The sequence below is a fragment of the Eulemur rufifrons genome, chromosome 29, assembly GCF_041146395.1.
Source record: "Eulemur rufifrons isolate Redbay chromosome 29, OSU_ERuf_1, whole genome shotgun sequence".
NCBI classification, from domain to species: Eukaryota; Metazoa; Chordata; class Mammalia; order Primates; family Lemuridae; genus Eulemur; species Eulemur rufifrons.
Window position 1 is genome coordinate 19,422,635 of NC_091011.1, and position 26,205 is coordinate 19,448,839.

The 26,205-nt window shown below is 37.2% G+C and overlaps 1 protein-coding gene across 1 annotated transcript in view; it reads left to right on the top strand.

The window, feature by feature from the left end:
* DPY19L2 (dpy-19 like 2) overlaps window positions 1-26,205 on the top strand; it is a 132,914-nt gene that overhangs the window by 24,924 nt on the left and 81,785 nt on the right. The window contains exons 5-8 of the mRNA XM_069461860.1: window positions 14,980-15,100; window positions 17,607-17,700; window positions 22,896-22,953; window positions 24,810-24,901. Of these exons, the coding sequence (XP_069317961.1) occupies window positions 14,980-15,100; window positions 17,607-17,700; window positions 22,896-22,953; window positions 24,810-24,901 (365 nt within the window). The remainder of the gene's footprint in view (window positions 1-14,979; window positions 15,101-17,606; window positions 17,701-22,895; window positions 22,954-24,809; window positions 24,902-26,205) is intronic.

Sequence of the window (26,205 nt, forward strand, 5' to 3'; positions counted from 1 at the left end):
CCATCTCAGTCTGATATCCGATTGATGTCATTCCCAGATGTGTATTTAGGTGATGATCAGGGAAACCAGTTTGCTGGGGAGTACATGTGATGCTTGTTTTTCCATTCTTGGGATACTTCACTTAATAGAATGGGTTCCAACTCTCCAGGAGAACCATAGAGATGTCGTATCTTCATTATTCCTTATAGCTGAATAATATTCCATGGTATACATATACCACAGCTTACTAATCCAGTCATGTATTGATGGGCATTTGGGTTGTTTCCACATCTTTGCTATTGTGAATTGTGCTGCTATAAACATTCAGGTACATGTGTCTTTGTTACAGAATGACCTTTTTTCCTTTGAGTATATGCCCAATAATGGGATTGCTGGATCAAATGGCAGGTCTACTTGAATCTGTTTAAGATACCTCCATAATGCTTTCCACAGGAGTTGCACTAGTTTGCAGTCCCACCAGCAGTATATGAGTGTTCCTGTCTCTCTACATGCATGCCAACATGTGTTGTTTTGGGTTTTTTTGATAAAGGCCATTCTCACTGGGGTTAAGTGATATCTCATTGTGGTTTTGATTTGCATTTCTCTGATGATTAGGGATGTTGAGCATTTTTTCCTATGTTTGTTAGCCATTCTTATATCTTCTTTTGAGAAGTTTCTATTCATGTCCTTTGCCCACTTTTTGATAGGGTTGTTTGATTTTTCTTGCTGATTTTCCTGAGTTCTAAATAGATTCTTGTTATCAGTCCTTTATCTGATGTGTAGTATGCAAAAATTTTTTCCCATTCTGTAGATGGTCTGTTTATTCTCGTGACTGTTTCTTTGGCTGTGCAGAAGCTTTTTAATTTAATCATGTCCCATTCATTTATTTTTGTTGCTGCTGTGATTGCCTTGGGGGTCTTCTTCATAAATTCTTTGCCTAGGCCAATGTCTGTAAGAGTCTTTCCTACATTTTCTTCCAGAATTCTGATTGTATCACGCCTAAGGTTTAAGTCTGTTATCCACCGTGATTTGATTTTTGTGAGAGGTGAAAGCTGTGGGTCCTGTTTCAGTCTTCTACAAGTGGCTAACCAATTCTCCCAGCACCATTTATTGAATAGGGATTCTTGTCCCCAGAGTATATTCTTTCCTGCTTTGTCAAAAATTAGGTGTCTATATGAGGATGGTTCTATATTTGGATTTTCTGTTGTGTTCCACTGGTCTGTGTCCCTGTACTTGTGCCAGTACCAGGCTGTTTTAAGAACCATGGCCTTGTAGTATAGTTTGAGGTCTGGCAAATTAATACCTCCCATTTTGTTTTTGTTGCTTAAAATTGCTTTTGCTATACAGGGTCTTCTCTGGTTCCATACAAAGTGTATAATTATTTTCTCTACGTCTGTAAAGAATGATGTTGGTAATTTAATAGGGATTGCATTGAATCTGTAGATCACTTTGGGTAGTATAGACATTTTAACAATGTTGATTCTTCCGATCCACGAGCATGGTATATTTTTCCATCTATTTGCAAGTTCTGCTATTTCTTTTCTCAGTGTTTCATAGTTTTCCTTATAGAGGTCCTTTACCTCTTTAGTTAGGTATATACCTAGATATTTTATTTTCTTTGTTGCTATTTTGAAGGATACTGAGTCTTTAATTTGGTTTCCTGATTGTTATTGGCATATATAAATGCCTCTGATTTGTGTATATTAATTTTGTAGCCTGAGACTTTGCTATATTCGTTAATCAATTCCAGGAGTCTCATGGTTGAATCCTGGGGGTTTTCCAGATATAGCATCATATCATCAGCAACAAGTGAGAGTTTGATCTCTTCCTTCCCTATTTGGACTCCGTTGAGTTTGCTCTCTTGCCTGATAGCTCTCGCAAGGACTTCCAATACTATGTTGAAAAGTAATGAGGACAGTGGGCAGCCCTGTCTGGTTCCAGTCTAAGTGGGAGTGCTTTCAATTTTTCCCCGTTCAGAATGATGTTGGCTGTGGGTTTGTCATATATGGCTCATATCATTTTTAGGTAGGTTCCATCTACGCCTATTTTGTTAAGCGTTTTTATCATAAAAGGGTGTTGAATTTTGTCAAATACTTTTTCTGCATCTAATGAGAGTATCATATGGTTTTTGTTTTTGCTTCTATTTATGTGGTGAATTACATTTATAGATTTATGTATGTTGAACCACCCCTACATCTCTGGGATGAAGCCCACTTGGTTGTGGTGGATTATTTTTTTGATAAGTACTTGGATTCGATTTGCTAGTATTTTATTGAAAATTTTTGCATCTATATTCATGAGAGAAATTGGTCTGTAGTTCTCTATTTTTGTTGTGTCCTTTCCTGGTTTTGGTATCAATGTTATATTGGCTTGGTAGAACGTGTTGGGGAGAATTCCATCCTTCTCAATATTGGAGAATAGTTTATGTAGGATGGGCACCAGTTCTTCTTTGTATGTATGGTAAAATTCAGGTGTGAACCCATCTGGACCAGGGCTTTTCTTTTTGGGAAGGTTTTTTATTGCTGTTTCAATTTCGGTTCTTGATATTGGTCTGTTCAAGTACTCTATTTCTTCCTGGTTGAGCCTGGAAAGACTATGTGTTTCTAAAAATTTGTCCATTTCCTCCACATTCTCCAGTTTGTGTGCATAAAGATTTTGTAGAATTCATAGATGATATCTTGTATCTCTGTAGCATCGGTTGTGATTTCTCCTTTCATGTTCCTAATGGAGGTTATTGGAGATTTTAGTTTTGTGCTCTTGGTTAGTCTAGCCAGAGGTGTGTCTATTTCGTTTATCTTTTCAAAGAACCAACTTTTTGTTTTATTAATTTCCCTTATAGGTTCTTTGTTGTCCTTTTCATTTAATTCTGATTTGATCTTAGTAATTTCTCGCCTTCTGCTGGGTTTGGGGTCGTTCTGTTCTTCTTTCTCCAGCTCTTTGAGTCTATTCGTTAGGTTGTCTATTTGCAGGTTTTCTGTCTTTTTGATATAGGCATTTATGGATCTGAATTTTCCTCTCAGGACTGCTTTAGCTGCATCCCATAGATTTTTGATAAGTTGTATCTCCATTGTCATTTAATTCAAAGAAACTTTTGATTTCCATCTTGATTTCTTCCTTTATAGAATAATTATTCAGGAGAAAGTTATTTGGCTTCCATGACTTTGAGTAAGAGCGAGGGTTCCTGTTTGTGTTCATTGTTACTTTTATTCCACTGTGATCTGAGAAGATGAATGGTATAATTTCTATTTTTTTTGAATTTTTTAAGACATGCTTTATGTCCTAGGACATGGTCAATCTTAGAGAATGTCCCGTGAGCTGATGAGAAGAATGTATATTCTGTGGACTCTGGGTAGAATGTCCTATAGATGTCAGCCATGCCCATTTGTTCTAGCATTCTATTTAGGTCCATTATGTCTTTGTTTATTTTCTGTTTAGAGGATCTGTCCTGTACTGTCAGTGGGGTGTTAAAGTCTCCAGCTATTACAGTATTGTTATCTATCATTTGGTTCAGATCTAGTTGGGTTTTCTTTATGAATCTAGGTGCACCTAGGTTGGGTGCATATATATTGAGTATAGTAATGGCTTCTTGTTGAATTGTGCCTTTAACCAGTATGTAGTAGCCATCTTTGTCTTTTATTACTTTTATTGATTTGAAAGCTAAGTTATTGGAAATTAAGATTGCCACGCCAGCTTTCTTTTGGTTACCGTTTGCTTGAAATATCGATTTCCATCCTTTTATTTTCAGTCTAAATGCATCTTTTCAGGTTAGGTGAGTTTCTTGAAGACAGCAGATACTTGGATTGTGTTTTTTTATCCATTGGGCCAGTCTATGTCTCTTGAGTGGGGAATTCAAGCCATTCACATTTATTGAGAAAACTGATATGAGACAGTTTTTTGTTCAGCTTGTTGGGTAGAACTTCATTGCGATGTTTTCTCTCCTGAGCCATTGTGGTATCTGGAATTTGATCTTTAGCTCTTGAGTAGTTTTACATTCATGGATCTTTCTTGTGCTGATCCGTGTGTAATTCTCTTTTGAGTACTTCTTGGAGGGCTGGTCTTGTCTTGGTGAATTCCCTCAACCTTTGTTTATCTGAGAATGTCTTAATTTCTCCTTCGTATAGAAAACTTAGCTTAGCTGGGTACAAGATTCTAGGCTGGGCATTATTCTGTTTCAGAAACGTGAAAATGGGGCCCCAACCTCTTCTTGCTTGTAAAGTTTCAGCTGAGAAATCTGATGTAATTCTGATGGATTTGCCTTTGTAAGTTACTTGTTTCTTTCTCCTTACAGCTCAGAGAAGGGACTCTTTAGTGGATATTTTCGTCAGCCTGATGACTACGTGGTGTGGTGTTTTCCTATTTGCTATGAATCTCCCAGGGGTCCTTTGAGCTTCTTGAATCTGTATGTCTAGAGTATTGGCCAGGCCTGAAAAAGTTTCCTCGATTATGTCTTCAAATAGCTTGTCTAACCCTTGCTTATTATCTTCTTCACCCTCAGGAATGCTAATAACTCTCAAGTTAGGTTTCTTCACATAATCCCACATTTCTTGAAGACTCAGATCATTTCTCTTACTTCTTTGATCTATCTCTCTGACTGACTTATTTAGTTGGAAAGAGTTATCTTCCTTTTCTGAGATTATTTCCTCTGTTTGATCTACCCTGCTTTTGAGACTTTCCAGTGTTTTGTAGCTCTCTGAGTGAATTCTTCATTTCTAGGAGTTCAGTTTGGTTTTTCTTCAATATTTCAATTTCTTTAGTGAATTTTTCCTCCAAATCCTGTATTTTTTTTTGTGTGTGTGTGGTTTCTTTGTGTTGGTTATCCATTGATTCTTGTATATTATTCAGCTTGTTTATGATCCATAATTTGAATTCTTCCTGTGACATGTTGGTGTTTTGAGTCTGGTTTGTGTCAAATGGTTGAGAGCTGGTATTTCTCTTTGGGGGTGAGCTTTCCGTTTGATTCTTTGTGTTCCCCGTGTTTTTTCGCTGGGCCCTTCCCATCTAGATTTGTCGTTGGATCTTTTCTTATAGATTTAGTCTGGTAACAGCACTGTTTGTGCTCTATTCTTAGGCTGTGAATCAGTCTAGGTATGTTGCTTCTTTTGGCAAGAGGGGGAGACTGTTGTGTATTGTTTAGAGATTTTTCTATTTCAGTTGGGGGACTGCTTCTGATGGGTCCAATCCTAGGGGATTGGAGTGATCCAAGACCGCTTTGGCGAGTTAGGACACTGTGTTGTGGTCTTTCAGAAGGCAGGCAGGGTCCACACTAGTAGTAGACCGAAATTCTCTTTGTTTGTTTGTTTGTTTGTTTCCCTTTGGTTCTTCCTCTATAGGGGAGGTTTCTGTCTCTCTCTGCAGGAAAGATACTAGCTATGGGGAGTGGACAGTGCCCTCGCTCGCTCAGCGCCCCAGTTGCCGTAGCTCCCATGGGCAAAAGTCTGCCTTGGCCAATGTCCCCAGGGATCAGGCTCCACACTCTCGCTTCTGGAGAAGTATTCAGTGTTTACACATGGGCGGGGTCCCTATATAAGGTCCTTGGACCAGGGGAGGGGGCCATCCAGGGAGCCTCTGGGCACCCTATTGCTCCGCAGTGACTTGGCTGTCGGCCCCAAGATGGTGATTGCGTGTCTGCAGATCGCCAGCGCTGGGGGTGACTGCTAAGGTTCCGGTATCTACCAGAGCCAGGGGCCTGGCCCGTTCCAAAGCTCACCGTGGCTCCACAGTTAGAAGGCAAAAAGAGAGAAGAAAGAAAAAAAAGAGAAGAAAAGAAAAGAAGAGGAAAGAAAGAGAAGAAAAAGAAAGAGAAAAGAAAAAAAGAAGGAAAGAAAAAAATATATATATATAAAAAAAAAGAAACACAAAAAAACCAAACCAAAACACCAAAAACACAAACAAAAAAGAACAAAAACAAACCTACACAACACCACACCACACCGCAAAACGAAAAGATTACAAATCTGAAGTATATAGTTCGGTGACTCAATGTTTTTGTTTTTACGCCTAAGCGCAGCTCTGCCCCTTCACGCCTGCTCGGCTGGGTCCCGAGCGGTGACTCAATGTTTTTGTTTTTACGCCTAAGCGCAACTCCGCCCCTTCACACCCGCTTGGCTGGGTCCCGAGCAGTTTCGCAGTCGATTTCAAGATGGCGCCTGCGCGCCCTCAGAGCTCCAGGGGTGGTGGGGATCTAGCTTCCGCGTTCAAAAGGCGTGGGAGCCAGAGGCCTGGAGGGCAAAGGTGCTCGCTGAAGCTGTTCGGCTCATGAGCTGCTGCAAAAAAAACCAGAAAAAATACACCAAGAATAAAATATATAGTTCGGCGAGCCTATTATTATTATCTTATTTTTTTTACGCCTAAGCGCAGCTCCGCCCCTTCATGCCGAGCACGCCCCGGCGGAGATTCCCCCAGGATCTAAGCTGATCACCCTTTATTGTCTCCTGCCCAGCGTGCTCATGCATATCCCTCGCTCCTGGCATTGGTTCAGAGACCAGCGGAGGGTGCCGGGCAGAAAGAGCCCCTCGGCGCTTTATGGCTCCCGAGTGGTTTTGCCTTCGCTTTCAAGATGGCCCCTGCAGAGCTCCGGGGCTGGAGGGGACCGGCTCCCCGGCAGGCAGAGACCGCCACTGCCGGGGGGCTGGTGAGCAAGGACGCGCACCGGGGGGCACCGGCTGGAGGACCGCCGAAAAAGGCAGCACAGAGGCACAATGTTATTCGCTGTTCGGGGATCCTTTGTGGTTTTCTGCCCTGGCGCAGGTCCGTCCCTCCTCGCCAAGCGCTGTCTCAGCTGAGAGCCCCCAGGTTCTAAGCTATTTTCCTGAAAAAGCCTCCTGTCTGCAATGCCCCATGTCTCCCTCGGTGATTCTGCACTGGCCTGAGGCAGGTCTCTAATCAATTGGGATTGAAGGTCAGTGAGGGGAGCAAGCTGCTTTCCCAAGAGGCTGCCCCCGCCCCACCTGGGGGCGGGTGCAGCCGACCCGCGCCCCGCTGGCTACTGTCTGTCCTGCGTTCTGCAGAATCCCACGATCCTAATTTTCATTCACCTCAGACCTCACTCACTCTGTTTGTCCCACGTTGATTTTCCGTGGATTCACACCGCTGTTCCTGTGTGGGAGTGATCCTCTAGCATTGTGGCAGGTCCGGATCCATGACTTCCTCACCAGGAGCGCAGATCCAGGCAGTCACCACCACTCCGCCATCTTCCCCTCCGATCTTTAAATTCTTTTTTGATATAAAAAGTAATCATCATAATATAGTTCAATTGTTTTTAAAACTTGATAATATTGAAAATGATAGGCAACAAGGAGTTGTTCTCAGTTTTTTTTTACATTACATAGATACAAAATTGAGAAGATCTAGACTTACTCTCAACCCTATATAATAAACAGTACTATAATGTTTAATTATAGTTAATTAAATTATAGTTAATTATAGTTAATTATAGTTAAATTTCTGTTCATGAGGAAATTAATTTCTCATATAAAGCTAAAAATGTCAGCTTAGCAATATGTTTTGAAAAGGTAAAAGCATTTCATACTTACTGTATGCCAGCACTATGTGTATATATAAGCTCTTGTTATACCCCCTCTTGCAAAATAGTTATTATTAAACTCATTTGAGAGATCAGGTGATTGAAGTTCAGAGGTTGAAGGATTACTTGAGTCCATGGACACTATAACTTGCAGAGTCAGGATTTAAGTTCAATTCTGACTTCAAAGCCATGCTTTCCCTTCTATATCAAGCTGCATCCCAGAAGGGAGTATAATTCTAGGTTTAGCAGCATATTTAATGTGGTAATTTTTTTTATATACATATGATAAATTTATAAGAATAGAGATTATAAATTTTAGCAGAATGATAGTTTTTTAAAATAAAGTGATAAAATAGTCAATCTACACTTACTGGCCATGGAAAGATGTTTATGATGTTTATTGATGTATATTACAATAACATCTATGATATATTCTCATTATGTAATATCAAGTAACTCTGTTACATATTTTAAATGCCTAGGGAGATGACTAGCAGGATGACCATCTAAGTACTAAAAGTGGTTAGCTGTCAGTGGTTATTACTCTCTCTTTTCAACTCTTTATCTTTTTATTTTTTCCAAATTATCTCATATTATTTTTCTAAAATGTATGAAGTTATTTTTTAAAAATCTCTTGGACATGAGCATTGTATTTGTAAATTTATCTATTTTTTCCTCTTGTCTTTGAACTTTTTTTTTAATTTTTTTTATTTTTTATTTTTTGTTTGTTTTTCAGCTCATTAAGGGGGTACAAAAGATCAGGCTATATATATTGCCCATGCCTCCCCATGCCCCTGAGTCTGAGCTTCAGTTGTGTCCATTCCCTAGACAGTGCACATCACTCTCATCATGTAGGTGTGCACTCCTCCCCTCCCCCCACCCCATCCCTCCCAGTCAGAACTTCAAATCGTGTCCATTCCCCAGGCAGTGTGCATCGCACTCATCAGGTAGGTATACACCCATCCCTTCTACCCAGCCCCGACCTCTGTCCGATACCCAATTGGTGTTAATCCCAAATGTGCACTCAGGGAAACCAGTTTGCTGGTGAGTACATGTGGTGCTTGTTTTTCCATTCTTGGGATACTTCACTTAATAGAATGGGTTTCAGCTCTCTCCAGGAGAACCAAAGAGATGCCATATCGCCATTATTTCTGACAGCTGAGTAATATTCCATGGTATACATATACCACATTTTGCTAATCCATTCATGAATCGATGGGCATTTGGGTTGTTTCCACATCTTTGCGATTGTGAATTATGCTGCTATAAACATTCGGGTGCATGTGTCTTTTTTATAGAATGACTTTTGTTCTTCTGGGTAGATGCTCAGTAATGGGATTGCTGGATCGAATGGTAGGTCTACTTGAATCTGTTTAAGGTATTTCCACATTGTTTTCCACAGGGGCTGCACTAGTTTACAGTCCCACCAGCAGTGTATGAGTGTACCTATCTCTCCACACCCACGCCAACATGTATAGTTTTGGGACTTTTTGATAAAGGCCATTCTCACTGGAGTTAAGTGATATCTCATTGTGGTTTTGATTTGCATTTCTCTGATGATTAGAGATGTTGAACACTTTTTCATATGTTTGCTAGCCATTTTTATATCTTCTTTTGAAAAATTTCTATTCATGTCCTTTACCCACTTTTAGATAGGGTTGTTCGATTTTTTCTTACTGATTTTCCTGAGTTCTAAATAGATTCTTGTTATCAGTCCTTTATCTGATGTGTAGTATGCGAAAATTTTTTCCCATTCTGTAGGTTGTCTGTTTACTCTCGTGGCTGTTTCTTTGGCTGTGCAGAAGCTTTTTAATATGATCAGGTCCCATTTATTTATTTTTGTTGCTGCTGTGATTGCCTTGGGGGTCTTCTTCATAAATTCTTTGCCTAGGCCAATGTCTGTAAGAGTCTTTCCTACGTTTTCTTCTAGAATTCTAATAGTTTCTGACCTAAGGTTTAAGTCTGTTAACCACCGTGATTTGATTTTTGTGAGGGGTGAGAGCTGTGTGTCCTGTTTTAGTCTTCTACATGTGGATATCCAGTTTTCCCAGCACCATTTATTAAATAAGGAATCTTTTCCCCAGAGTATGTTTTTGTCTGCTTTGTCAAAGATTAGATGGCTATATGAGGATGGTTTTATATTTGGATTTTCTGTTCTGTTCCACTGGTCTGTGTCCCTGCACTTGTGCCAGTACCAGGCAGTTTTAAGAACCACAGCCTTGTAGTAAAGTTTGAAGTCTGGCAAATTAATACCTCCCATTTTGTTTTTGTTGTTTAAGATTGCTTTTGCTAAACGGGGTCTTCTCTGGTTCCATACAAAGCGTAAAATTATTTTTTCTATGTCTGTGAAAAAAGATGTTGGTAATTTAATAGGGATTGCATTGAATCTGTAAATAACTTTGGGCAGTATAGACATTTTAACAATGTTGATTCTACCGATCCATGAGCATGGTATGGTTTTCCACCTATTTACATGTTCTGCGATTTCCTTCCTCAGAGTTTCATAGTTCTCCCTATAGAGGTCCTTTACCTCCTTAGTTAAATATATTCCTAGGTATTTTATTTTCTTTGTTGCTATTTTGAAGGTTATTGAGTCCTTAATTTGGTTCTCCATTTGACTGTTATTGGCATATATGAATGCCTCTGATTTGTGTGTATTGATTTTGTATCTTGAGACTTTGCTGAATTCATTGATTAATTCCAGTAGTCTCTTGGTTGAAACCTTGGGGTTTTCTAGATATAACATCATATCATCAGCAAAGAGTGAGAGTTTGATCTCTTCTGTCCCTATTTGGACTCCCTTGATTCTGCTCTCTTGCCTGATAGCTCTTGCAAGGACTTCCAATACTATGTTGAAAAGTAACGGGGACAGTGGGCAGCCTTGTGTGGTTCCAGTTCGAAGTGGGAATGCTTTCAGTTTTTCCCCATTCAGTATGATGTTGGCTGTGGGTTTGTCATATATGGCTTGTATCCTTTTTAGATAAGCCCCATCTATGCCTATTTTGTTAAGTGTTCTTATCATAAAAGGGTGTTGAATTTTGTCGAATGCTTTTTCTGCATCTATTGAGAGGATCATATGATCTTTATTTTTGCTTCTATTTATGTGATGAATTACATTTATAGATTTTCGTATGTTAAACCATCCCTGCATCTCTGGGATGAAGCCCACTTGGTCGTGATGGATTATTTTTTTGATAAGCACTTGGATTCGATTTGCTAGAATTTTATTGAGAATTTTTGCATCTATATTCATAAGAGAAATTGGTCTATAGTTCTCTGTTTTAGTTGCATCCTTTCCTGGTTTTGGTATCAGGATTATGTTGGCTTGGTAAAAAGTGTTGGGGAGAATCCCATCCTTCTCTATATTGGAGAATAGATTATGTAGGATGGGCACCAGTTCTTCTTTGTAGGTATGGTAGAATTCAGGTGTGAACCCATCTGGTCCAGGGCTTTTCTTTTTGGGAAGATTTTTTATTGCTGTTTCAATTTCAGATCTAGATATCGATCTATTTAGGAATTCTATTTCTTCCTGGTTGAGCCTGGGAAGGCTGTGTGTTTCTAAGAATTTGTCCATTTCCTCCAGGTTTTCTAATTTGTGTGCATAACGATTTTTGTAGAATTCATATATGGTATCATGTATCTCTGTGGCATCAGTCGTGATTACTCCTTTCGTGTTCCTGATGGAGGTTATAAGAGATTTTACTTCTGTGCTCTTGGTTAGTCTAGCCAGAGGTGTGTCAATTTTGTTTATTTTTTCAAAGAACCAACTTTTGGTTTTATTAATCTCCCTTATGGTTTGATTATTGTCCTTTTCATTTAGTTCTGATTTAATCTTAATAATTTCTCTCCTTCTGCTGGATTTGGGATCAGTCTGTTCTTCCTTCTCCAGCTCTTTGAGTCTATTCATTAGATTGTCTATTTGTAAGTTTTCTGTCTTTTTGGTATAGGCGTTTATGGAAATAAATTTTCCTCTCAGGAGGAGATTTTGATACGTTGTATCTCCTTTGTCATTTAATTCAAAGAATCTTTTGATTTCCAACTTGATTTCTTCATTTATAAAATGATTATTCAGGAGAAGGTTATTTAGCTTCCATGACTTTGAGTAGAAGTGAGGATTTCTGTTAGGGTTCATTGTTACTTTTATTCCACTGTGATCTGAGAAGATGCATGGTATAATTTCTATATTTTTAAATTTTTTAAGACATGCTTTATGTCCTATGATATGGTCAATCTTGGAGAATGTCTCATGAGCTGATGAGAAGAAAGTATATTCAGTGGTTTTTGGGTAGAATGTCCTGTAGATGTCACTCAGGCCCATTTGATCGAGCGTTGTATTTAAGTCCAATATTTCTTTGTTTATTTTTTGTTTGGAGGATCTGTTCTGAACTGTCAGGTGTGTGTTAAAATCTCCGGCTACTAAAGTGTTGTTATCTATCATTTGGTTCAGATCAAGTAGGGTTTTCTTTATGAATCTGGGTGCACCTAGGTTGGGTGCATATATATTAAGTATAGTTATGTCTTCTTGTTGAATTGTACCCTTCACCAGTATATAGTAACCATCTTTGTCTTTCTTTACTTTTGTTGATTTAAAAACTACGTTATCGGAGATTAGAACGGCCACGCCAGCTTTCTTTTGGGTTCCATTTGCTTGGAATATTGATTTCCACCCTTTTATTTTCAGTCTAAATGCATCCTTGCAGGTTAGATGAGTTTCCTGAAGACAGCAGATACGTGGCTTATATTTTTTTATCCTTTGGGCCAGTCTATGTCTCTTGAATGGGGAATTCAATCCATTCACATTTAATGAGAGAACTGATAAGTGAGACAGATTGCTTTTCCTCAAGTTGGGTTGAATTTCATTGATCTGTTTTCTCTCTTGAGCCATTATGATAACTGGGTTTTTATATTTATCTCTTGGTTAGTGTTACATTCGAGGGTCCTTCTTGTGCTGGACCATGTGTAACTCTGTTTTGAGTACTTCTTGGAGAGCTGGTCTTGTCTTGGTGAATTCCCTGAGTTTTTGTTTATCTGAGAATGTCTTAATTTCACCTTCATATATAAAACTGAGCTTAGCTGGGTACAGGATTCTAGGCTGGGCATTATTCTGTTTCAGAATAGTGAGAATGGGGCCCCAATCTCTTCTTGCTTGTAAGGTTTCAGTTGAGAAATCTGGCATGATTCGGATGGACTTTCCTTTGTATGTTACTTGTTTCTTTCTCCTTACAGCTCGAAGAAGGGCCTCTTTAGTGGATATTTTGGTCAGTCTGATGACTACATGACGTGGTGTCTTCCTATTTGGTATGAATCTCCCAGGGGTTCTTTGAGCTTCTTGAACCTGTATATCTAGAGATTTGGCTAGGCCTGGGAAATTCTCCTCGATTATATCTTCAAATAGTTTATTCAACCCTTGCTTATTGTCTTCTTCACCCTCAGGAATGCCGATAACTCTCACGTTAGGCTTCTTCACATAATCCCACATTTCTTGTAGACTCTGTTTTTTTCTCATGTTTCTTTGCTCTAACTCTGTGACTGTTTTATTTAATTGGAAAGTGTTATCTTCTATCTCTGAGATTCTTTCTTCTGTTTGATCTACCCTGCTCTTGAGACTTTCCACTGTGTTTTGTAGCTCCTTGAATAAATTCTCCATTTCCAGGAGTTCAGTTTGATTTTTCTTCAGTATTTCGATTTCTTTGGTGAATTTTTCTTCCAAGTCCTGGATCTTTTTTGTGGTTTCTTTATGTTGATTACCCATTTTTTCTTGCATAATGTTCAGCGTGTTTATGATCCATGTTTGAAATTCTTCCTGTGACATGTTGCTATTTGGAATCTGGTTTGTGTTAATTGGTGGCGAACTAGTAATCCTCTTTGAGGGCGAGGTTTCATCTTGATTCTTTATACTTCCAGAGTTCTTTCGCTGAGCCCTTCCCATCTGGATGAATCCTTAAGATTCCTTCTTTCAGCTTTAGTCTGGATAGGGGCATGCCGTGAGCGCCAGGTAAGCTGCCTCCTCTGTCGCTAGGGGGAGCCCTTCGCGTGTTGTTCAGGATTTTGCTACCTCCGCTGGGGGTGCTGCTCCTCTTCCTTTCCCGAGGTGGTTTCCGCCGCTCTCTGCGAGAAAGACAGTGGATAGGGGAAGGGGAGCGGCGCCCTCCTTCGCCCAGTGCCCCAGCTGCTGCAGTTCCCGCGGGCGATGGTCTGCCCTGCCCCAATGTCCGCAAGGTCCATGCTCCACTCTCTCCTGACTGGGGAACCACTCAGTGTTCACACAAAGGCTTAGCTCCTAGTCGGTCAGTGGACTAGGGAAGGGAGCCGCCCGGTACCCAATCGCTCAGCAGTGTTTAGGCTGCGAAACCCGACAATGGCAGCCACCCGTCTGCAGCACTGTCACTGGGGTTGAACGCTCAGGGACTGGCAGAGGCCAGAGGAGCCGGGACGGGAGAATCCTGCCGCTGGCCTAAACGAGACAGATCGGAGTCTGCTCGAGCGGGGACCGCAGGGACCAAGGCAGCCCCGCCGCCCACGTATAGGAGACAGTTGCTAGGTGTCTCAGCCGGGCACAGCGCTCCAGGGTCCAAAATGCCTCCCGCCAATGTCTCCTCTGTGCAGAGCCCCACGTCTCCCGTGGGGATTCTGCACCGACTTAAGGCAGTTCCCCAATTAAGTGGGTGTGGAGGTCAGAGGGGGAACAAGATGCTTTCCTGTGGGGCTGAACCCACCCCACTCTATGGTGAGGTGGGTACAGCCGTCCCGCGCTCTCTTCTCTAATGACCGTCCCGCACTCTCCAGAGTTTCGTGATTTCTTTCCCGATCACCTCAGTCCTTTCTCACTCTCTCTCTGTCCCCCGCTGATTCTCCATGGGTTCACACCGCCTTTCTTGTGGGGGAGTGAACCTCTAGCGTTGTGGCAGTCCGAGACCCATGCCTTCCACTCTGGGAGCACGAATCCAGGAGGTCACCACCATTCCGCCATCTTCCCTCCTCTTGTCTTTGAACTTTTAAAAATGGATTGCTGATTGGAAAGAATTGGTTAATTAAATCTTCTGTTTGATCAAAGTTTTAATGGGCACAGGAGCTATTTTATTCCATTCTATTTCAGTAGTTTTTAATAACATATTTCATATATTTTATGAAGAAAATAAATCCAAGGATCTAAATGAAATGTGAAATGTTTCTGTAAATCTTTGTATTTTTCTCTCAATCACCATTGATATTTTAATTATATACTTTTTAATTGACTTAGTTACTATTAATATATTAATAGAGTTGTCTACTATATATAAAATGTATATTTGATACATAGAAGCATTATATATAATTTTAAAATGGCTGATTCCTAAGTGAAATGATTTAAATTTGTCAAAGTTGATAATGTCAAAAGCAACCATCATATTATAAAATGATACAGTATTTTGGAATAATGGTTATTATGAAAAGAGGGTAATTTCCTCCACTATCTCTTTGTTTTTTATCTTTTTTAGGTAATCATAGCCTCCTGGTATCGCACATTCATGGGAATAATGAATTTATTTGGGCTAGAAACTAAGACCTGCTGGAATGTCACCAGAATAGAACCTCTTAATGAAGTCCAAAGCTGTGAAGGCACGTTTCTTCCTGAAGTGCCGCTGTGCTGTCATTAGTGTTTTCATAAACATCTTATAATGTTATGACTCATTTTAAGAATTATTATAAACTACTCGAATTTTTTTAGAACTGATTAAGCTCAATGAGTATTTTACACTTTAAAGTAGTTTTCTGAGAAGGCTATGTACTTATATATTTAAGTATAAATTTGGAATTTAATTTAAGTACTAACATTCCCCAATGTAAGGCAATCTTGAGTATAAGTCAGCCTTCTATTTCAGAGTGAGAAAATACAAAAAAGATAAGATTTTTGGTAGCTTCCATGTATAAATTTGGGGAATAGATTAAACAGTCAAATATCTATTTGTAATAGTTAATATATTAATTTAGTTATGTATACATATTTAAAAATCAGATATATGATAATAGATATTTGCCTTTCAGCATTTTTTGATGCTATCCCTTGAGACTCTTGTTCAAAGCCACACATGTCTACTTACATAACACTAACACAGTTGTTTTTTCATTTCTTCTGGTTCTTAACATGACTACATACTATATTTTATAAATATGTTTTTATAGACTTGTTTTGATAGCATTCAACTCTTAGAATATTATAAGTCTATATTTTTCTTACATTTTTACTGATTCCCTCAGATGAGCTTTATGACATCTAAAATAGAATTCATGAGGAAATTTGTGGGGCAATTATACTTTTTTTGTATACAGTAAAGGAGTGGAGAAATGCCTCATAAAGTGAGAGACTTTGTGATGACTCAATCAGCGAACAGGTATAATTCCTGAGGGATGAAAATAATCACCTTATATGTGGACACATATGGTATTACGTTCCAGTAAGCAATAGGTTAGTGTTTGGTATATGGGACACAGAGATGAACCAAGTAGACATGGGGTTTTACCCTCATAGAGTTTATATCACAGAGGGATGTTAGCAGTTAAAAGTGTGGTGGATGTTACAAATAAGAAAATAAGGTTGTTGAGATTAGGAGCAAGAGAGGAGTATTTTAATATAGACTAGCATATTCAACTGTCCTGAGGTGAGAGGGAACTGAAAGAAGACTAGAATTCTTGGAAGAAAGAGATAGAAAAGAAAAATGGTTTGAAATGATGCTGGGAATGTAAGCAAGATCATGAAGGGCTATACACTGGTTAAGGATTTTTACTTTATGCATTGAAGAATTTTAACGGCTTTGTATTTAAAAAACATATTTTGTCAGTTATATGGAAAGGATATTAGTAAAGGACAAAAGTGAGTTCAGTGAGGCCAGATAGGAGACCATTACATTCTTAGCAAGGAATTGCAGGAAAGATAACTGGGAAATGCCTGGATTTGAGAGGTATTTTGGAAGTATAACTGATAAGACTTGGTAATTGTTTGATAGGAGAGGTGAAAGATTGAAGAGTCATGTAACCAGTTTGGTTTCTAGCTTAAATAAGTGAGTCCTTTTGAATGATAGGAAACATTTGAAAAGTAGCAGGTTTGAATTGCTGCATGTCATTGTAGCTGTATTAGTTTGAGGTACCTGGGAGACCTCAAAGAGGAGATAACAAGTGGCTACCTGCATATATATGTATAGGAATAAGGAGAAAATTCTGGGCTGAATATAGACTTGGAATCATCTGTATATAGATGATAATTGGAGCCATAGAAGTGGAAGAATTTTCTTGAGAATATGCAGACTAAGAAAAGAAAAGAGCATATGACAGAGCCTAAGGTGGCCCAGAATTGAAGAAGGATGCATTACACAACAGAAGTAATCAGAACAGACTTCAAGGAGTGAGCAGAGAAGTAGAAGGAATCAGGAGGGCTAGCCTTTAAATCTTGGCTCCAACCAGTTAGAGCTAAATAACCTTTGACAAGCTACTTAAGTTTTCTGTGTTCTGTTTTCTCAACCATAAGAAAAGTACTCTCATACCAACTAATCTCATAAATTTGTTCTGAGAATTATGTCAGATGGTGATTATAAAGCACATAATATGTGTTATAATACAATCTTATATATGGGATATATTAAAATTGTAGTTATACATAATAATTGATTAAATAACTGGATCATTTCATGCAGACTAAAGCTGCTCCTTGAGATCAGGACCACCTTGTACTCATCCTAGAGCCTAGCGAAAGATAAAAACAATGAATGGATTTTCTCTCATAATTCATCAAGTGGCTCTACTGACAGTTCCAGATGCTGAACAATAGCATCAACTAAATGTGAAACCTCAGCAAATCATTACAGTGTAACAATACTTCATTAGGGGAAAGTATAAATGTATCTATAATAAAGAATAAGTGTAACTAAATAATAAAGTATAAGTGTAACTAAATAATAATCTCACGTAAGGGTAAAGTATTAAAGTTACTATTAAAGACAGCAGCAATCTGGAAAGCAAATGCTTTCAGCAAATTCATGAGTTCTTGATTACAAAGCACCAAGATAATTGTGCCCACTTGCATTATAGTCATTTATTCATTAAATGCTGAATAATCTGTGTCTTTTCAAAGGATGGGGAGACCCTGCTTGCTTTTATGTTGGTGTGATTTTTATTTTAAATGGACTAATGATGGGCTTGTTCTTCATGTATGGTACATACCTGAGGTAAGACTACTGAATTAAAAGATCTTTCAATGGGATTATGGGGACTAGCTGATATTTGCTGATTTAATTAAAATGATAATTAGTGAGATTAGTTGATTAATAGTTGGAAAGTTTGTGGATTTATTTGATCTTTCAGAAGATTAACTAATATGTAACCAGAAATTGGAGATGTCACTAATATCTTAAAGGCCTCCTTTTATCATGCAGGGATATTTTTTTTAACTATTAAGATTTCTTAACACAGGTTTTTTTTTTTTTTTTTTTTGAGACAGAGTCTCACTCTGTTGCCCAGGCTAGAGTGAGTGCCGTGGCGTCAGCCTAGCTCACAGCAACCTCAAACTCCTGAGCTCAAGGGATCCTCCTGTCTCAGCCTCCCGAGTAGCTGGGACTACAGGCATGTGCCACCATGCCCGGCTAATTTTTTCTATATATATTTTTAGCTGTCCATATAATTTCTTTCTATTTTTAGTAGAGGTGGGGTCTCGCTCTTGCTCAGGCTGGTCTCGAACTCCTGAGCTCAAACGATCCGCCCACCTCGGCCTCCCAGAGTGCTAGGATTACAGGCGTGAGCCACCGCGCCCGGCCCTTAACACAGGTTTTAATGAAAATATTTCTAGTTTCATGTGTAAAATTATTAAAACATTAGAGGGGATCCTTGGTTAGCATTAGTAGCAGATTATTTCTAATTGCATTCTCTGTAAAGGTGAAATTAGGAAAGCAGTACAAGAAACTGTATATCACTTGTGACAGACACTTGCATTTGCTAGCTTATCCTTCTTGATAACAGCACCTCAATTTTGTTTGCAGAAACAGTGCAACAGTCTCAGGTGATACATTGAAATTAATTATGATGGTCACATATTTTGCTCCCATACTCCATTGCTCCTTAGGATAATTGTATGAGCCAGCTTTTGCTAGTGAAAAATAATGTGAAGTCAGCTTTGGTTACACCTAGGAAAGCATTTGCCATTCTCACAAACGGACAGAATTAGCTATCTCTTCTCTTTCGTCCTGCTTTTACTTGGTTGTGATGCCCAGAGCTGCAGCAGTTATCTTGTGACCATGGGGGAGTACTTGTGCTGCTGAACCGATGCCAACACCTACTTTTCATTTTCTTGTTGAATAATATAATAAATATCTATATTGTTGAAGCTGCCTTTGTTAGGTCTTCTGTTTCTTTCAGTGAAACATATTCCCAACTGAATCATCAGCTTTCTTTACAATGTTATTCTTGAACTGCACAACATATAAAAAGTCTATATTTAAACTTCTAACAAGTACTTACTGAATTTTCATAGGACTTATGTCACTGTAGAGATTTACAAATATATATACACCTTGTTTTAGGAAGTTTCTGACATTAAAAAAAAAAACTAGCATAGAATCAATAAAAACTAGTGACATATTCAATATTATACCAGGGGTCATCCTATCCAGCACAGTGAAGTAAAAAAAAAAAAAAAAAAAAGTGATAAGGATTGGAAAACTTGAAAAAAAGAGAAACAGTGTTCTTAAAAGTAGATCACATTGTATATGTAGAAAATTTAAAAAAACCTATGGATAAGGTATTTGAAATAAGAAAATTTACAGTGTTATCAGATATCAAATTAATATACTGAAATTATAAATTTTATACTCTAGCATCAAACAGAAAATGAAATTTTAAAAGAATGCCACTTAAGGGCCAGGCGCGGTGGCTCACACCTCTAATCCTAGCACTCTGGGAGGCCGAGGCAGGTGGATTACTCAAGGTCAGGAGTTCGAGACCAGCCTGAGCAAGAGTGAGACCCTGTCTCTACTAAAAATAGAAAGAAATTATATGGACATCTAAAAATATATACAGAAAAAAATTAGCCGGGCACGGTGGCACATGCCTGTAGTCCCAGCTACTCAGGAGGCTGAGGCAGTAGGATTGCTTGAGCGCAGGAGTTTGAGGTTGCTGTGAGCTAGGCTGACGCCACGGCACTCTAGTCTGGGCAACAGAGTGAGACTCTGTCTCAAAAAAAAATAAATAAATAAAAAAATAAAAGAATGCCACTTAGAATAGTATGAAAAACATGAAGTTACTAAGAATAAAGCTAACAAAAGATATTTATGGCCTGTATGGTAAAATTGTTAAAACTTAATAATTTTAGTAAAATCTAAATAAATGAAGACAGATGCCATGTTCATGGATTGAAAACTCAATATTAAAAAGATGACAATTGTCCCCAAATTGGTTTATAGTTCAGTGCTCTACCAATAAAAATTCCAACATATTTTTTTATTCGTCAGAAGCAGAAATGTACATTTAAGAGACTTGATATATGACAGAGTAGATGTTGCAGATTGGTAGGTAAAGATAAGCTTCTTAATAAATGGTGCTGGAACAATTAGGACATCATATTTAATGAAGAGAAATTGGAGCTATATGAATAATCTCAGTTGTGTTAAACACTCAAGTATGAAAGACAAATTTATAACTGTTTAGTATAAATATAGGATAATATCATCAGTAACTTGGAATAAGAAAGAATTTCTTAAACAAGATTCAAAAATCCAGCCATGAAGAAAAAACCGGTAAAACTGATAAATTTGATGAAAAGAACTTCAGTTTTCCAAAAGACACTATTGAATTAAAAATAAGTCACAAACTGGGAGAAGAAATTTGCAAAGCATATTCCCAACATAGTATTTAGAAATTACATTCATTAATTTGACAAATATTTGTTGAAAGCTTATTGTGACCAGGAGCACTATTTTAGGTGCTTGGAATACAAAACAGACAATCTCTGTCCTTGTGAAATTTACACTCTAGCAGGAATACAAAGGCAAACAAGACAGACAACATGCTAGAAAAATGGCTAAAATATTTATGAACAGACATTTCCTAGGAGAAGAACCCCAGATGGGCAATAAACATACCTAAAGTTGACTACCATCATTAGTTATAAGGCAAATACCAATTCAAACCATAAGGAAATACCATCTCACATCTAACAGATTAGTAAGGGAACTTTCATCTACCACAGGTAGACATATAAATTAGTACGACTATTTTGAAAAACAACATATGTTGTCTAGAAAAGTTGAATGTATAGATGATACCTTATAACTCAGTAATTCTAATTTAAAGTATGTAATCCCAAGAAAGTCTTGCACAGCGGGAAATATGTAGAAGAATATAGCAGCATTATTTGCAATAATTTCAAACTGGAAACAACTCAAATGTTTGTTAACAGAGAAATGAATACATTTTGTTTTATTAACATGGTGGAATACCATACAACAATAAGAATGAATGAACTACACAGCTATACACGTCAACATGATGAATCTTACAAATTTAATTTTGAATGAATGAATACAGGTACAAAATTTTAAAAATACTGCATATTTCCACTTGTGTAAAGTTTAAAAACAGATGCAAGTAAATCATAGCTTGAATGTATGTAGAGGTGGTCATATTGATAATATCAAAAATCAGGATAGTGGCTGTCTCTCGGAATGGAGAGTGGGCACTCAGGGTGCATTCATTTCTCCATTTCAACTAATTATATGGTGGCTATATGAATGTTCACTTCATAATTGTTCTATAAGCTAGAAATTTTATGTATTTTTCTATATGCCATATAGGAAAAATTATATATATAAGCTCAGTAAAGTATTTTGAGGGAAGAGGATTACTTTGAGATTATTTTGGCAGGCTTAAAAATGTTCTCTTTTTGAAAATAGTTTGTATTTGATGTGGAAAATGTTATACAACAGTAACTGAAACTTTTTAAAATCAGTATTTTTTACTGGAAGAGCTACCCAAGAGGTGATAATCTCTCTAAATTGGTTACACAGTTCTGGAATATCAAATACATTATTAGGTTCTAGTCTTTAAGAAAGATTTATACATATACAAATATCAAAGTGTCACCAAAACTGTGAGGTGATTGGAAACTGTGGCATATAAGAAACAAAAGCAATAGGAATGGAGGGGGGAGGGGTGAATTTTGTATTTCTTACCCTGACCACCCTCTCCCACTGGCACTAACTTGGAAGGTAGATATTCTATTTCTATCCTTTTGGTGGTTAACCCTAAAATGGTAACATACACATATAAATTGATCAAATCTAAAATGAACACAAGGGATTTTAGAGTGCTTTACTTCAAAATATCCTCTCCCATCTTACATGTTATTACCAGGTTAGTACTCCTCCTGTTACCCCTAACAGCTGCCATGATTATTATTGCTTTTCGTTGTCAAGTCTTGTTTAGATTTATCCATATGTTCTCAGTTCCTGTGTGTACAGTTGGTCCTTGCTTCTCACACCTTCCTTTCAATTTCTTCTTTTTTGAAATGCATCCTTTGAATTTCCTTTAGAGATAATCTATTAATGATAAATCACTTCCCATTAGCATTCTTCTGCTTGTGTTTTTTTTTTTTTTTAACTCATTCCTTCCTTCCTTCATTCATTCAACCAATATTTATAGTCTTTCAAGGGTGAAGCTGGGCATACAGTGATGAACAAGACAGATGAGAACCTGCTTGCATGGTGCTTAGAATGTGGTAGATTATGGGAAGTGAGGCATGAGGCAGTGTATAGGGAGGCATAGAAACACTACACACATGTGGGTGTGAGCATCTGTGTTTTCATACACACCCACTCAGACACACACCATCACCAAAAGGCAACTAAAGGAATAGTTCTTACTCTTTGATGATTAATAGTCATCTTTGTTCTGATTTTTATATGCTATACTATTGCTTCTTTGGGACCCAACAAAAGAATATTTGCAGTAGCTTAGACAGTTCCAAGTTACTGCTAAATGAAACTTGTTAGACTCTTCATCTCTCATTCATTTACATCTAATTTCAAAAGACAAAAATTTATCTTCAGAATATTTACATTCTTTGTGAATATTCTGAAATGCTAGTCTGTTAAAAATCATATTATGTTCATACCTTATATATTTTATTTATAAAATATTTTAGACATAATAGATCATAAAATTAAGATTACTTTATATGTACACTTTGTACATTTAGGATTTCAACATTAACTACATGGGTATTTTGAAATTTTTACTAACATGGTTTAATACTATAATGCTTTAAATATATAACAATATGATTTTAAAATATGAGATAATTTTGTGAAGAAGTCACTATATTTTATATGAATTATGATTTTATGTTTTGTATGCTTTTTTTTTTTTTTTACAGTGGGACTCAACTAGGTGGTCTGATCACAGTACTGTGCTACTTTTTCAACCATGGAGAGGTTTGTTTTCTAGAAAATAATTTTTAAGAAATAGAAGGGGCTATATAAGAACAAGGAAATATACTTATCAAAACAATATGTAATTGCAAATTACTTATGACTTCACAATATTTTAAAGAACCTGCGTTGTAAGTTGATATTTTAAACATGTTGATCTAAATTTTTAAATAACTAGAATTTAAAATGTGAAATATCTTGCTGGATATTTAGTAAATATATACGTATACACATATTCTATAGGAAACAGGAAATACTGTGCTTGCTGATTTTGAGCACTTTACATATATTATCTCATTTACTCCTACCAGACGTTTTTAGGGGGTGATTGTTATCCTCACCATACAAGGTATGAAGTTGAAATTTAAAAAGATTAAGTTTCTTATCCAAGATTCCACATTCACTACCTGATGAAGCTAGATTTCTCATTCTGCAGCTGTCTGGGTCTAAAACCTAAATATTTAACTTTTTGAAAAATTGTGGTAAGAACGCTTAACATGAAATCTGTCCTCTTAACAGATCTTTAAGTGTATAAACAGTATTATTAATACAGTGTTAATGCCTAACTGAAACTTTATACCCTTTAACGAGGATGGAAGAGGCCCTGACAATAGGCATACAGTTAAGGCATGGCCACCTGCTCTCTCGCTTCTTTCTATTACATCATGCTGCCTGTTAAATAACACAAAATGCTGAATTCAAAATGGAAATGAACTAATTCAGCCCAATGGGACATGGTCCACCTAAAAAGAGCTCATAGAAACTTATTTTGAATGTGACGGATTCATTTAACAAATTTTGAGTACATGTGATGTGCCATACTCTGTTAGATGCTGAGGATATGACAGTAAAAAAGAGAGAGAATCTGACTGCTAGCTTTGGGAAGCAAAATATTAATATGTTATGGCACAGGTTATATAGGGTAGAAGTCTTTTTATCTGTTACTGTTGGGTTAAGTTTTAAAAGTCAGCTAGACAAAAGAGTCTTAAAAATTATACATAAAGTGCCTTAAATATATTATTTTAACTTAAACAAATGCATTGTTATTCAGCAATGTGTTGATATAAAGACAAGCCTTTTTCTTTCAGTATGTCAGACAACTGGCATAGTTCATCTTCCAATATTTACAATTTTAGTTTCTTGGAAGAGAAGCAATAAATTTTAAGACTCTTATAAAGTAATAAGAGTTTGGATTCTTTCTAGAATTTTAGAATTTTCGATAGAAAACTTTTATGAATACTCTGACCCATATATCTTAGAAATAACTTTAATGAAAATTTAATGAATACTTTCATTACATGTATCACATTTATGATTCCCAAATACGTCTAGTTGTTTTCAAATTTTATACTTAACCCTTTTGAAGTAAATGTTGCAAATTCAGAGGCAATGTTAACTACTTGTACTGTGTATCTATACTCACTTGAACTTGTTATGTATAAATTCTCTTGGTGTTTGCGAATGCCCTAGGTAACATTTGTTTGAGTATTTTTCTGGGCATGTATATATCCCAAAGCCTGGGATGACAGGGTCGTACCTGCCAGGCTGGAATGTGGATCTGGTTTGTCAGTCCTAGAATCCTCACAACCCCTATACCTACCAGCTTGTTTGTCCCTGGAGTTTTCTTTTGCTTGGTCTGATATATTGTTCACTTGTTTTTGGAGTAATCATCACTCTTTACGTAATGGCCCTGTGCATTAAGGGAGCTCCCAAAACTGAGGAGCTATGCCAGGCACTCAGAAATGGATCTAATAAGCCTAATATTAAAATTATTAAAATAAGTCACACCCCTGGTTTCTAAATTAACAATGTTTGTTGTAATAGAACATAATATGAAGTGAGCATTTTATTGATTTCAGGCCACCCGTGTGATGTGGACGCCACCTCTCCGAGAAAGTTTTTCATATCCGTTCCTTGTACTTCAGATGTATGTTTTAACTTTCATTCTCAGGTAATTTTGATTTATCACAAAAGCCAAATAAGTTATAAGTTAAGTTTATTAAAATATGCTTCAACCTATTAAGTTATAATTTCCAAACAGGCTATTATTTTAATTATTTAAAAAATAAAGTTATGAAGAGTATACAGTTAAAAAATACTTAAAATTGATATGTAAAAATTGCTTTCCATTTAAGAGTCTAGACTACAGGTTGGAGATAACTACACCATGTTTTAATAAATTAAAATGTGTGTGTTCTTACATAGTTTGCAAAGATTTGAAGATTTTTGAGAAACATTTACTTTTCTTCTTCAAAGCTTATGTACTCTTACTCATTGTTTTCCAACCTGTGGGTTTAATGGAGCATAAATGTATGTGCCATGGAAAAAGCGTTCTAAGTGAAATAAATTTGCGAAATGCTGGGTTAGATGGATAAAGGAATATATATATATTCACTTATTTGTGAGGCACTGCTGAGCAACTGATGTTTCCAGCAGTTCAACCAGAGTTTCATCTCAACTGTTTTTTTGACACATTTTTTGTTGGGACTAAGTTTATAAGCATTTCAGAGGTTTAAGAAGTCTGAGAAAAAAACCAAACCAAAAAAAAAAAAAACCAAAACACATAAATAGTAGAATACTATAAATAACTTTATCATAGAAATAAGTTTCATAGAATGCTAGTAAGATTGCTCCTTGACTGCAATAGTGGTCACTGTCTCCTCCAATCTGAGGAACCTTGTACTTTACTTACTAGTTAGTCCCTGACAGATTTTGCCTTACCTGAAAGTCATTTGTGTGTATATCTTCTTTCTTTCTTGAAAGTGTAAATTTGTAATCATTCACACATACAAATATCTACATACACACTTACATATATTTAAAAGTACCACTGGAAACAGGGACCATGCCATAATTATCTCTTTAACCACAGAGCACTTCACACACTGCCATGCAGGTATTTGTGGTGCTGATATGAAGCTAATTGAATGAAGGTAAATAGTGGCATAGTTGGGTGGCTACATACCTTGAGAAAGGAGTAAGCTAATTCCTGATTTGTTATCACCTGACAGGTATATTTTGAGATTGAATTTGGATTTGGGAATCTGCTCCCCATTGAGATTTTGATATCTTTGCTCTACATATTGCCTTCTCTCAAAGATTATGGTGAAGGAGGCTGCCCATTCTCCTCTCACCCCATTCATTCCCAGTTAAATTCCTCGGAAGATGGGTTCTTTTTCTTTTGTTTTTTTTTTTTTTTTTGAAGTGATATTATTCTGGGCAGTCAGGGGCTTCATGGTATGCAATGTCTTAATT